Genomic DNA, 14,885 nt, shown 5'->3' with positions numbered 1-14,885 from the left:
TAGCTACTTATGATTTTATATGTAGTTAAATTGCTTTAAGTATGTATTTAATGTTTTATATTTGTTTATTATTATTATACAAAATTAATACATTTATTCTGAAAGGATGTTAAATTGATAAAAAGTCTGTAAAGACTTACTTTGCTAAAAAAAAAAAAAAAACTTATATTTGTAACTTATTTTTAACTTATTTTAACTTATTTTTCATTATTATATTAAGCAGCACCACTGTTTCCAACAATGATCATAAATCAGCATATTCGAATGATTTCTGAAGGATCATGTGACGCTGGAGTAATCATACTGAAATTTCAGCTTTGCTTCACAGGAATGCATTACATTTGAAAGTATATTAAAATAGAAATCCGGTATTTTGAAATAAATGCAGTCTTGATGAGCATAAAAGACTTCTAACAAAAACTTTTGTGTTCTAATGAAGTTTTGTTTGGCGCTTTTGAGAGCTTGAACAGATATGTTCACTATGAAGTACCAGCACTGAAACTTTGCAAGGACAGATTGTTCATCTTCATGTCATTTCCATCTGATGCTGTATGCTGTGCTGCTCCTCTCCACCTCTAGATGTCCCCAGAGCGCACCTGGACTTTCCATCAGGGTTCATAAATCTGCCTGATACTTTCCGCAATCTTCGAAATCTGTTTCTCCTTTGAAAGATTAAAGTCAGATGAGTCAAGCCCTTCAGAAGCCCATCGAGCAGATAAAGAGGGAATTGTGTCTCTCTCTGAGATGCAGCGAGACTGCGCTCGGTTTAGTCTAATCGCATGACTCAGACTCTAGTGTACTCAAGCACTGTGTGGGCAAATCCAGGTTGATGAAGCTTACAAGACAATCAAAATATCCTGCCTGATGTTACAAAACATCTGTCCGCTGGGTGGTCCAATCGACTTGTGTGACTAATGGGAAAATATGTGATAGAGACCTACAGAAGAGTCTACAAATCTGAAAATGTGTTCTTTTCTAATTTATTGTAAAATGTTTAGTTACAGTAACAATATGAGTTAGAATTTGAATATAAAGATTTGCGATGTTATAAAAAGTGCAAAAAAAAAAAAAAAGTGCAAAAAAAAAATGTCTACAAAATATAGAAATTTATGATTTATTTTATTTTTTTGTTAATAAAGAAATTAATACTTTTATTCAGCAAGGGTGCATTACACTGAACAAAAGTGAGAGCACAGACATTTATAATGTTACAAAATATTTCTATAAACCTTAATGCTGTTCTTTCGAACTTTCTATTCATAAAAGTATCCTGGAAAAACAAAATATCAGTTTCCACAAAACATATGAAGCAGCACAACTGTTTTCAACATTGATAATAATCAGAAATGTTTCTTGAGCAGCAAATCAGCATATTAGAATGATTTCTGAAGGATCATGTGACACTGAAGACTGCAGTAATGATGCTGAAAACTGTAATAAATTACACTTTAAAATATATTACAATAGAAAATGCTATTCTAAACCTTAATAATATTTAACTTTTTTTTTCATCGAATAAGTGCAGCCTTAGAGCATTTGCAAAAATAAATAAATAAAAATTTGTACTGTTTCTGAATGGGTGTGTGTGCGCGCATAACATAAATTGATATGAGCAGCATATTTAATATTCTACATTTTATCATCTTTTCTTTGTATTAACTCATTTAGAAGTTTATATTGCACCTGACCAACTAATACTAACACCTACCTATTCTTAAAAAAAAAAAAAACTAGCTACATGTAGCCTACTGTGCTGGCCTAACTGAGACTTGTCATGGCACTTGTATACTGCTGCACTCTCGATGGTCTGATTGCTTCTATTGTTCTCATTTGTATATCGCTTTGGATAAAAGCGTCTGCTAAATGATTAAATGTAAATGTAAAATGTAAATATTGGTAAAAACCTGCGGTCCTATTTATTGCTTTACTCAAACATATTTGTCAAAAGCTAAACGTACTAGCTTTAAAAGACTCATATTAGCATCATATCATCAGTTTTCCACAATAGCATGCATAGTATCTAAATTAAGCATGCTTTTACCAAATTTCAAGATGAATGTGTCCTGTGAGGACCAGAATATAGATTCAGTGTTGAAGGGAAGGTGTTTGAAAGCTTTGCACCGTGACCCAGTTCTCGCATTCAGGTTCACAACGTGGACAATATTACAGTGCAGAAAGCTGAAGTCGTGCGAATCAAGCACCGAGCAGTTCGTTTCAAAAAGGCGAAGCATAAAAACTAAACAGTAACTTCGGCGAGCGTGGTATAATGATGGAGCAGGGACAGGCCGAAGCTTGCCTCCATCTGCCTTTGTTGAACTGTACTGGGGCTTGACAGCAGGAGGAAGTTTGGAGAAAAACTGGAGCTGAATGTTTAATGACAGCATGGAATCTGTTATTCGGAGGACTGACCTCAAGTTATAACATGAGAGCCAGAGGAATGTCCCGAACAATTATCTGGTGATATTGAGTCTATTGTGATTTCATTTCGCTTTGTTTGGATGTGTGAATAATGAGGCCGACTTTCTCCGGGACAAAAGCTGCGGTAAATTCCCTGTTATGAAACCGGCAGAAAGGCCAAAGGTAAACGCGAGTTGCAATCGCACCAGATGTCTGAAGTCGTGAAGGACCCTTCAGACAACGGTGACTAAGTTTCCGAGAAAACTCCATCCAGAAGTTTCATTTTCCATCGTTCTTTTGGAGGTTTAAGCATGAAGTCACACCTCTGGCATGCTTTTTAATTGTTGCAGGGGTTAATTGTCCTGTGTAGAAAACCCTGAATCATTTTAGTGCTTGAACAGGCCTGTTCTGACACGATTATTCTGGCTGCCTACGATCTTTCAGTACGTGGGATGCGGTGCGCGAGGAGCTGGAAAGCAAATGCCTTCGGGATGCGAGTCTGCGAGACGGATCGACACAGCCGAAGTATGTAAACCGAGGATCAATTATCAGTTGCTCGACGTGTCTCGGCTGCACATGCTTTCAGGAGTTTGTGGCGAGATGAGAGGGAATCCATGAAATGCACGTGGCTCCCGGAGTGTCTGACCTCTGTTGCCCCACGGAAGCCGTTTCCATGGCAACCCCCCACTCACCCGCGATCCGTCCCGCTGCTGATTGTGAATTCCTGCAAGGTCAGAAAGAGAGAAACTCGTCTGTGCACTTGGTGAAGCGAAATGTGCTGCCGTTCATTCGAGAAACTGCAGTGATATGAAGGAATGGTTTACTCACCCTCAGGCCATTCAAAATGTGGAAGAGTCTGTTTCTTCATCAGATTTGGAGAAATGTAGCATTCTAACACTTGCTCTCCAAATGGCTCCTCTGTGAATGGGTGCCGTCAGAATGACAGCTAATAAAAACATCACAATAATCCACAAGTAATCCACACCACTCCAGTCCATCAGTTAACGGCTTGTGAAGAGAAAAGCTGCTGTAAAAAACAAATCCATTATTGCAACATTTGTATTAGTCATACTCCACTATATGCTTTTTCTAATGAAAAGTCGTCTTGTCTGAATCAGCAGAGAAATATTCACAGATCAAGCACCGTTTACAAGAAAAGCTTTTAAAAATGTTATATTATAAAATATTTATTTTTTAGCCATATTTTAGCCAGAAGCAACAGTTTAAAGTTAAAACGCCTGATGGATTTTGGCTTCACAAGATGTTAACTGATGGACTGGAGTGGTGTGGATTATTGTGATGTTTTTATCAGCTGTTTGGACTCTCATTCTGACGGCACCCATTCACTGCAGAGCATCCATTTGTGAGCAAGTGATGGAATGCTACATTTCTCCAAATCTGATGAAGAAACAAACTCATCTGCATTTTTTTTTGGGGGGTGAACTATTCCTTTAAAAATACCTTGCCTCCCAATTTGTTATTAAACCCCAGGTATGTTTAATCATTAAAACTAAACAACTTAAATTAATATAGGTAATATGCTAAACTTAATATAATGCAGGTAAATGAGCTAGTAAAAAGATTTGCTTTTGTCTGCAGCCAAATTTGAGCTTTTCAAGTTTGATAGTCTTTGACAGTATATTAAACTTAAAATAAATAACTTTAGGCAAAATTTATAATAATCTTAACTGACTGTATGATGTTGTAGAAATTATTTTTTTATTTAACGGTTCTTTAATGCATGAACACATTCACAGCATGATAATATCTGGATGAATAACAACCCTTTAGAAATAAACATGCAATAATTACGCCATTTATTTTCATATGCAGCCAAAAGCGTGTTTTCCGATTGTTAGTACACTGTAAAAAGTGATAAGTTGACTTAACTTTAAAAAATTGAGGAAACCCGTTGCCTTAAAATTATTAAGTAAATTATAATAAAAAAAGGTTAAGTGAGCTTGACAATTCACTTAACTTTTTTTTAATTATTATTTACTTTATTTTAAGGCAACGGATTTCCTCAATTTTTTTAAGTTAAGTCAACTTATCACTTTTTACAGTGTAGACTATAAGAAGTTGCTATTTTAGTTTTACAATTTCTTGTGTTTTTACATGTTAAATAATTATCAAAAACATTAACCGCAATTTATTATTTCTAGAACTTTTCGTTTATTTTAGGTTTACCAATAAAGAACCATTGACTAACACTTAGAGAAAGGAGAGAGAGAGCAACGGGCTGTTGTGTCTGTCTCTCCTCCCCTTCCCTCTCTCTCTCTCTCTCTCTCTCTCTGTGTGTGTCTCTGTCTGTGTCTCCTGCAGGACTGAAGATCATGAGCACTCAACTCGACCGTGTTTCTCCTCCTGATCTCCGCGCACGCAATCTCCGCAAGACCAAGAAATAAAACACACACACACACACATACACTCTCTCCCTCTTTCTCTCTCGCTCTCTCTCTCATTCAACAGACGCTCCGTTTCCAGCGCCGGGAATAAAGCTTCATCCACGCTCGGACTCAAAGTCTCGCAGTTGTCCGCTTTTATTTCATTTGCTCTCTGTGAAGGTTCAAGGTGTTTAACATGATGTTCATGTCTGTTCTGATGCGCGCTGGCTTTGGATTATTCAGCGTCGCTCTGATCGCCTTTGTCCAGCAGCCAGCCGGCGCTTCTGCCAGCAGAAACCCGCAAGGTAAGTTTCCCTTTCACCCTCCACATGAAATGTACCTTTTGGCTGAGGAACGACTCCGGGAAAAATAACTGTTTGATGATTTGTGCTCAGTAAGAATAACTTATGGGACGCAGTTTCTCCCCAAACAGCGCTGAAGTAGACTTAAACGGGTATTTTTAACATCTTTGACTGTTTATGCTGTGCAGGTGTATTTATTATAACGTGTGGAGAATTTATTTGCTCATTGACAGCAATAATGATGCACCAAACTGTAAAATATACCGCACTTTTATTACTTTTGCTAGATGTTTAAGAAACAGTCCTTTTAACGTCACAGTCTGTCTTTTTGCTCATTGCGCATGCATGGTGTCAAATGTTTGGAAAAATTAAGATATTTAGCTGTTAGGTGTTGTCAACCTTTGGAAAAGTGTCTAGAATTGCTCTAAAATGAAATGATTTAGAGTTCAGTCTGGATGTATTGTAGATGGGTCCCATTTTAAAATGGGGTTTTCACAGAAATGCCATAGAATAACCATTTTTGGTTCCTCAAAGAACTTTTTAGTGAACTGTTCTTAAAAAAAAAAAAAAAAAAAACATCATAAAGAACATTTTAATATTCTAAGGAACCTTTTGTGCAATGGAAAGATCCCATGGAGGTTCTACGATCAATGATAATAAGGAGCCGTTATTTTTAATTGAATGGATCATTCTAGAGTGAAAGGGCAGGGCCCGGTCGCAGCTCCTAAAGCTAAGACAACTCTTAACTCTAAGTTATAATGATAAACAAATGATCACTAAAGGTTTTCTTAACTTAAGGGGTTTGTCGCAGTCGTCTGCAGATCTTTCAAGCACCTGTAGAGTAAAGCAGTTTAGAGTTCACAGGGTCGTGCACTGCTCGAACACCTCTAGAATGATGCCATCTAGTATCCAAATGAGGCATCTCTAGAGTTTATATTTAGAGTTTATAGAGTTATTGCCATATATTATATTACATAATTTCTGACTGTTGTGTTTTGTTATGACATAGAGATGCTAAACCAGATGACTTTAGAAGTCTAAATATGTTCCAAACTCATAAAACTCAAATTCCTGGCACTTTTATTTCCCATGCACATCTAAAATAAAAGTTTGAATTGATTGATATAGATTCTATTAATTAGAACTCGCATAGGAATTAAATTACTGTGTGTTAAAATGTGTTTTCAAAGAACAGACAGCAATGCGATATGCTTGTTTGTAGGCAGGTTAATCATGTAACAATTATGCAACATTTGGCTGTCAGAACAGAATACCTTCTTAAAAAATAAAGGTTATTTGTTGGCATTGATGGTTCCATGAAGAACCTTTAACATCCATGAAGTTTTCCATTCCACAAAAGGTTCTTTCTAGTGGGGGAAAAAAAAAGATAATTAAAATCCATTTTTAAAAATAAAGCTTCCAAAATGGTGATACCTTGGAAGAACCATTTTGGTTCCCCAGAGAACCCTTCATTGAACATTTTGATTATCTAAAGAACCTTTTTCCCACTGTAGACTCTTAAAAATTTAGGTTCTTTATTGACATGTATGGTTCCATGAAGAACATTTAACATCCATGGAACTTTTCCATTGCACAAAAGGTACTTTAGATTATTAAAATGTTCTTCACACTAAGAAAAAAAAAATGTTTATTTTAAGAACTGTTCACTGAAAGGTTCTTTTGGGAACCCAAAATAGTTTTATATTTAAGAGTGCAAAAAAACCTTTTGTGCAATGAAAAGTTACTTTGAATGTTCAAGGTTCTTCATGGAACCATAAATGCCAGTAAATAATCTTTTTATTTTTTAAAATGGTTCTTTTAAGAACTCTTCACTGAAAGGTTCTTTAAGGAACCAAAATGTTTCTTCCAAAACTCCCTTTTGGAATTCTTACTTTAAAAAAACAAAACAAAATGATGGCACCTTTCCATTGCGAAACATGTTCTTTTTAATGGTAAAAGTTTCTATATGTTATTAAACTAGACTAAGAAAAAATAAATGTTCATTCAATGGTTCTTTAAGGAACCCAAAATGGTTCTTCTATGGCATTACTGTGCAAACTCCCCTTTGGAGCCTTTATTTTTAAGAGTGTAGAACCAAACCAGCATCTAAGAGGCGATGAGCAGCTCTGAATTGAGGTGTTTTAGGGTCTCTAGAACACCTTTAGAATGAAGACATCTCGAGTCCAGAGGGGCAGAGCTCTAGATCCCAGCTGAGCCCTCATTCACCTCCATTCCCCATCACTCACCAACATGCTCTCCGTACAAACAAACGTCAACAAATGGCGACTCCTGGGGCTCGGTCCATGCCGACCACATGTTGCTCAGTTCCATATGTGGAAAACAGTCTCATGGAGGCCATTTAAAGGTATTTAGCACCATAAAGTCAAGTATTTGACGTTCACCTGTGACTCTGAAAGCGCGCACTGAACCTCTGGGTATTTAGCAAGCTCTTGCACGAGGAGCAGAGGAATAGATGTTACGTTTGGAGGTCACGGCTAATGGATTGTTACGCAAGCATGATGCATTGATGTCAGCGGCCGCTCGTGTACTCATGTGCACGTCTGGTATGTGTGCATTTACGTTTGGTGATGCTCAAAAGGTTTCCTTTTCCTGTCGCGCTGACAGGACGGCTGAGAGAAAGAGACAGAGAAGGGGAGCGGGAGGGAGGGGGTTGGGGGTTGTTTTGCATCTTGGGTGGTCTGTTTCCCATTGTGGGAAAACTCAATATTTACATTTTGTAATTAGAACTACTTTCACTCTTTCATTTTCCACAACAAGGATTTACGCACATCTTACAGGGAAAGGTGGCAGCGTCGGGCCTAATGACCTGCACCTGTTCGTCACTGCGGGACGGGACGGGACGGTCAGGTCAGCGCTGGATACGTGTGTGTGTGTGTGTGTGTGTTTGAGATGATGTTGTGGAGAGAATGGTGATGTGGGTTTGGTGTCGTTTATGAAGGTTCTTCTGTGTTTTGAGTCTTGTGCTCCAGTTGTGATGGCAGAGTCATCGTAATCTGAAATCTGTCATAACAGAGTAGTTTCTTTCGCTGTTTCTTTTGTCCTTTTTTCGTCTGTCACATTTATTTGCTTTTAATTTCTTTTTTCTTCATTGTTTTTGTTGTTGTTGTTATTTGTTCATTTTTCTTTCTTAGTTTGCTCTTTCTTTTGCTTTTTGTCTTTTTCTGAAACTGTCGTTCATTTATTGTTTTGTTCTTTCTTTCATATTCATTTTTTGCTTTCTTTTTTGCTCTTTTGCTGTCTTTCACTCTTTTGCATTCTCGCTCTTTCTCTCATTCTTTCATACTTTTATGCTTTCATGCTTTTTTTGCTCTTGCTTTCTTTCATTCTTTCTGTTTCTTTCACTCTTTTGCTTTTTTGCTCTTTCATGCTTTCTCTCTTTCTTTCTTTACTTTGTTTTGTGCTTTCTTTCACTTTGACTTTAGGTTGGTCTTTCATTCTCTCCTGTCAATTTTATTCTTCGCTTCTTTCTTTTTTTTTTTTATTTTAATGTTATTTCTTTTTATTGTTGCACTCTCCTTTTAATTTTTTCCCCTGTATGTTCATTCTTTCTTAATTTGTCCGTTTGCCAGTGCCCTTTCATTCTTCCAGTCTTTTTCATTTGTTCCCTGTGTTGTCCTTAGTCCTCTTTCTGTTGTTTTGTCACACTTTCATTCACTTGTTGGTTCTGTCTCCATTCATTATTTGTGTAATTAGGTACAGTTAGTTGTTGCAGTGTTTATTAATCTTAAAACACAGTTGTGCATTGTTAGTTCATGATAGCTCAGGTTCATTTCTTAAAATGAACAGATCTAACTTTTGCTTTTAATAATGTATTAGTAAATGTTAAAATTAGCTTAATTAGTTCATGTTAATGTATTTAATGTTAAGAAATGGAAAGATAGTTCTTTATTTTCATCCAGTGTTTCTTTCTGTCTTAATTACAGTTGAGTTGTTTCTGTCTGGAGCGTTTTGTCTGTCAAACGCATCAGTAGCATATAAAACAGACAGTGAGTGATTAAAGGGTGCCGTTTTTGTCAGGTCAGTATTTATTAAACGCAGATGTTCGCCATGAGCGTCTTTGTCCTTCATCAGCGTCGCCATAATTGCAGGTTACCAGCACCGTGAAATGTTCATAATTCCTTTATAATAATCATAATTCAGAGTAAATGGGATAAGGAGGCTTTTAAAAACCCATGTGTAATAAATGACTTGGTGTAAAAAAAAAAAAAATCCTGATGTTCTCGAGGTACAGAAGGAGAGCAGCTCGGTTTTGCTTTTTCCTCTCCTGGCCCAGAGCTGCTGGCTAACAGCGCCAAGGCAACCGGCGGTGAGGATGTGACATGCCGCAGCGGTGTGTGTGTTGATGTAACCTCTAGTCCGTCTCCCCGTTCACCCCGAGGCAAAACCCCTGCCGGGCAGACCCTGCTGGACAACTCCAGTGTGGGAAATACACATTTCCCTTGAATAGCGGGAGCTGAGAAGGAGGGGAGAGCAGCGGAGGCCTGCCGGGGAGGGGTGGCGTGACAGAGGTTTGGGGGTTTGTTTGCTTTGTGTTGCCTTTCACTCAATGAAGTTGGAGTATTCTTTTGTGAGTCTGGAGCAATGGCCTTGTCAGAGGCGGGGACAGATGATCTCTCAGCGCTTCGATTTAGAGAATATCTGGAATCGAACAACCTTGTACGAAGGAAAAGTTGTGAATGAGATCTTTTTAGTAAATATATTGCTGCTACAAACATGCTGTGAGATTAAATGGAGATTAAAGAGTTTTTGCTTAAGTTTCATGCCTCTCAGATAAAGACCCCATATGTGTCTCCTTAAGATTTTAGAGGAAATTTTAATGACTCAACTGTGCTTATATTTGTCTAAATGTAATTTCAGTGTAAACTTTGAGTAGTTTTTATTAAATTATTCCTAAACAAATGATCTGAGCATGCATTTAAAAAAAAAAAAAAAAAAAAACTAAACAAAATAAAACATTGAGATCTGATTAACTTTGTAAATATTTCTTCTAGACTCCCAATATATTAAATGGAAAGAAAATGATGAATTTTGAGTTTCATGCTTCTCAGATGTTTCTCTTGAGGGCAAAAGGCCTTCATATGTATCTCCTTTTGAGTTTCAGAGAACATTTAATGTCTCAAACTGCTCAGATTTGCCAAAATCTAAACACAGAGGTGTTATTACCAAGAACTTCAAATGTTTATCATTAAATTCTCACAAAAACAGATGATCTAAGCATGCATTTGGACTGAAAAACACTGTGATCTCTATAATATCTCAATTGTTTCTTCAAGACTGCCATGAGATTAAATGGAGATAAAAATGTGGAGACTCGAGTTTCATGCTTCTCAGATGTTTCTCTTGAGAAAAATACTTCACAATGTATCTCCCTAAGATTTTCAGAGGACTTTTAATGTCTTAAACCGTGCTCTGATTTGCAAAGACATCAAAATCGATGATCAAACGTCATTTCAATGTGAATTTTGTATATTTAACATCAATTTCTCCAAAAAAAACAAAAAACAAATGATCTGAGCATGTATTTGGACAGTAAAAACACTGAGGTCTCTGTAATATTTCAGCCGTTTCTTCTAGACTGCCATTGCAAATGGAGGGAAAAATGAAGAATTTTAAGTTTAATGCTTCTCAGATGTTCCTCTAGAGAATTTCAGTAATGAAATTAAATTGACAGCAAATGAAAACATTTTCTGCTTCTCAAATTTTCCTCCTGAGAAAGATCTCAGTATTTCTCATTAAAACATCTGAGCAGCTATCATCATTCATATTTATATCTCTTCATTTTTATGACACAATTTTTTACTTCTTTCTTTCAGAGGCATCTCAAGTTAATGCTTTTAGTTAATAATAACTATTCCATTAAGTCTCCTGTGCAATGACAGAGGAACCTGTCAAAACAAATCCCCACTTGAAGAAATGAGAATTTGGTGGCTGTTGTAAGGTATTTTATATATAGCTGTCCTGTTCTACGTTTATATTTCATGCATGTAGATGGATGTTTCTCCAGTCGTTTTGTTATTTAAAGGTTTCTCTCTGTTCTTATCTTGGTGTACGTCTTTCTCACAAATGTCTCGCTTTCTCTCCATTTAACCCACAATCCAGAAAATCTCTCACCAGTTTTCCTCTTTTATTTTTGTCCCAAAGTGGAGTGCGCATTTTTGAGGCAGGAGTTGAAGCATTTATAGTCGGCCACATGGCGAAATATGTTTACTGTTCAGTCGGATTCTAAGTGTACAAAACCCATATGAGTTTGCCACTCTGAGAGTTTTGTGAAGTTTTTATAGATAAGATGGATAATACATGTTATAACTTGGAGAAAAAAAATCACCATGTTTTCTGTCAAGGTCTTCCTATGAGTTTTCAATGGGGTTGAGTAAAATAATGCTCTATAACATAAATTACATGCACCCATACTGCAGTATGTTTGTAATACTGTAAGTAACTACATAAGAATGTTTGGTGTGCGAGTGTGTGCGGTTTATGTTGTTCAACAAAACGTCCAAGTAGTCAAATTATATTTACCACAGACCTTATTTTACTCATGAATTGAAAAACCCCATTATAAAAACCCATAGGAAAATCTCAAGGGAATCCATGTCGAATTAGTCCTCTGGGTTTTAAAGTCCTGACATGGCATTAGGAAAGCGAAGCTTGTAGGTTTGATTGCCAGGGAATGCATGAATTGATAAAATGTTGAGTGCAATACAAGTACCTTGCATAAATGTAAATATATTTTGATGTACTCCATGGTACAGAATGATTACCATATTCAAAACATGGTATCGCCATTTTAATAAATCTAGCAAAAGCATAATTCACAATATATTTTCTAAAATATCTTTATTCTCTTAAATCCCTATTTTAAAATCCCCTCTCTCAAATCAGGCTGTTCTGAGATTCCTGTCAGAATGATGTAATTCTGTACAGGCCCCTCCCTCGATAGTTGATTGACAAGGACGTCTTACCTTAGACCCGCCCTGAGTGAGCTGATTGCTGTCTGCCATCGTGTCGACTCCGGTGCAGGGAAGACAAGAATGTCTCCGATTAAGCGATTGAGGTGTTTTGTTGTTGGATGTAATAATGAATATAGCAGTCGTCATTTACTCCCGACATCTGAGCCACTGCAGACACAGAGGATTAACGTTACTTTCATTTTTGAAGGGAATGCACTGATCCCGATCTTCCTAAATGCGTCCATGTTCGCACGAATCATTCGTGATCCAGCTTCATCTACAGAAGAAGGTAAAAAGGGTGTTTTTTACACTACCATTGAGAAATCTTAACCAAAGTATGTTATAGACTTTTCATTAAGACCCTAAAGAATCAAATCAACTTGTGGAAAATGGGCATCCGATGACCCCTTTAATATCTTACGCAATATAGTTTTAAATGTTTATTTTTAGATGTTTAGATATTTCTTAGTGAAAAACAAGACAAAATAATAACTTAAAAGAACAGTTCACCTTGAAATGACTATTTGCTGACAATGCATTCACCTTCAGGCCATCCAAGATGTAGATGAGTTTGTTTTTTCATGGGAACAGATTTGGAGAAATTTTGCATTTCATCTCTTGCTCACCAATGGATCCTCTGCAGTGAATGAGTGCCATTACAATTAGGGTTGGGCCAATAGATGATGCCATCCTCCATAGACATCACGATGTTGATCATCACGATTGACATCGTGCCCCCCATACCCCCCGCAATCCGCCGCATCCCAAGACCATGTTCAGGAAAAAAATGTGTACTACAGAACCCCTGAAGGGAATAAATACGAGATGGGAGGAAGATATATATTTCAATGGCCTACTTTCTCTCGCTGTTATATAATTGGGTAATTATACTGCATATGCATTCCAGGCATTAGGGAGCCGCTATTATGCCTGGCACTGAAACTGCTTTTGAATGCACAATCGCCTTTTAGTTTCACTTTCACTTTCGAGATTCACGATCGCACGTACTCTGTACTATGGAGTGACAGTACTTGCCACACATTTTACAAGATTATATGTTTGTCAGTGGTGCTCAGGATCTGCAAATCATTCGCCATTGTCCTCAGTCATCTCTCCTTACTCTGTTTATGTGGTAAGTGAAATTGTATGTATCGTAATGTAACAGGCAATCGTTATTTGTTTTCCGTGCCTTTCTGAATACGGATTCATGGATTCACCGCCTAACTTAATGTCTTGAGAAGCCAAAATTGTGTTTGTAAGAAACAAATCCATCAAGTTTTTAGGAGTCATAATCCATAATATTGCTTTCTCCAGTGAAAAAGTCATCTGGTCTGAATCATGAAAGAAATATGCACAGATCAAGCACCATCTACAAGTAAAAACATTCAAAAACACAAATGTTTAAAGTTAAAATGTCTTAATGATGGATTTGTTTCTCACAAACATGAAGCTTTTCACTTCATAAGACATTAACTGATAGACCGGAGTGGTGTGGATTATTGTGATGTTTTTATCAGTTGTTTGGACTCTCATTCTGAAGGCACCCATTCACTGCAGAGCATCCATTGCTGAGCAAGTGATGTAATGCTGCATTTCTCCAAATCTGATGAAGAAACAAACTTATCTACATCTCGGTTGGGCTGATGGTGAGTAGACTGTCAGCAAGTTTTCATTTTTGGGTTAACTATTCCTTTAAGAAACTATATCATGAAGAGCTAAGGGTTTATATCTTAAAATGAAAGGCAGTTGGAGTGGAACAGCTTTTCTGTATAATTTAATTGTTGGTGACTGTTAGCAGGCAAGAGTGGCAGTAAGGGCTGATTTTTGCTCTCTTTCTCTCATCGCAGGCATCGTTAGGAGGCAGAAGGAAAGCAAACATGCCTCAGCTAATTAGCGGGTTGGGCTGGAGGTATATACATAGCCTGTGTGCGCTTTACGCTCTAACGTACAATTACTAAGCCAGAAGTGACACTGCTGGGTTTAGATCATTAGGAGTTTACACTGATGGTGCGGTCAGCTTCAGAGGAAGTGTGGAGACCACATCTGTAGGTGTTAGCGAGAGCGCGTGAATGCCTTCCTAGTTAAACGTGTGAATGTCACATGAAGAGGGAGGAAATACATCTTAATTGAAGGCTTTAATGGGGAAATCGGTGTTGGATTAATGCATTAAATGACCGTGTTTTGTGTTTTTAACACTGTGTCCTTATTCTTTTTAGGAGTTCAATTTAGGAATGTTATTTATGAAATACAGCATGATAATCTGAAAGTGTTTGACAAAACCCGTCAGTGTTGTACCTTGTGCTTTCCCAAATACTCACATGCATGTGTAAAATCCAGAGTGTCTTAGAGAGGTGTCTATTTTAAGCGTGTCAGTGGCAAGGGTGGAGTTGACACGAGGCATAGGTGAAGGCCTCGTAAACATATGAACGGAATTTGTATTTATGCTAAATAATGTACACTTGAAACGTGCAATTTCAGTGAAATTGCACACTTGAACTTTAAAAAAAATAAATAAATACTAGGGCTAGGTGTCACAAGTACAGTATAGAGTGCAAAAGAGATAATGTATTTTTGTAGGCCAAAACCCAGAAACGAGCATTTTTGCTCTCTGGTTTTTTGAATGGGTCTTTGGTTAAATGCTTGAAATAAGGTCTATGGTGGACACAAGCTTAAGATACTTTAAACATTTTGTTCTATGACATAAAATACATTAGTAAAACCTCCTTAAAACTTTACTTGTCTTGAAAAATGCATTAGTGTCTAAATGGTACTATAGAGGTTGTCAGTGACATTAAACTTCATCATGTTGAACAGGTAAACTCATCTACTCA

General features: G+C 37.1%; 1 protein-coding gene across 6 annotated transcripts in view; it reads left to right on the top strand.

Moving 5' to 3' along the window:
* Nucleotides 1–4,721: 4,721 nt before the first annotated feature.
* The window catches only part of scube3 (signal peptide, CUB domain, EGF-like 3), a 116,235-nt gene continuing 106,071 nt past the window's right edge, over nt 4,722–14,885 (top strand). For 3 of the 6 annotated variants that reach the window (XM_058764221.1, XM_058764218.1, XM_058764216.1), the window contains exon 1: nt 4,722–5,086. In XM_058764221.1, coding sequence (XP_058620204.1) covers nt 4,978–5,086 — 109 coding nt within the window. In that variant the 5' untranslated portion in view covers nt 4,722–4,977. The remainder of the gene's footprint in view (nt 5,087–14,885) is intronic. The other 3 variants (XM_058764220.1, XM_058764217.1, XM_058764219.1) reach the window with 1 other exon arrangement.

This window comes from Onychostoma macrolepis, chromosome 23 (assembly GCF_012432095.1).
Source record: "Onychostoma macrolepis isolate SWU-2019 chromosome 23, ASM1243209v1, whole genome shotgun sequence".
Lineage (NCBI taxonomy): Eukaryota > Metazoa > Chordata > Actinopteri > Cypriniformes > Cyprinidae > Onychostoma > Onychostoma macrolepis.
Note: the sequence above shows the minus strand (reverse complement) of the source record. Positions and strands in the feature narration are given on the sequence as shown.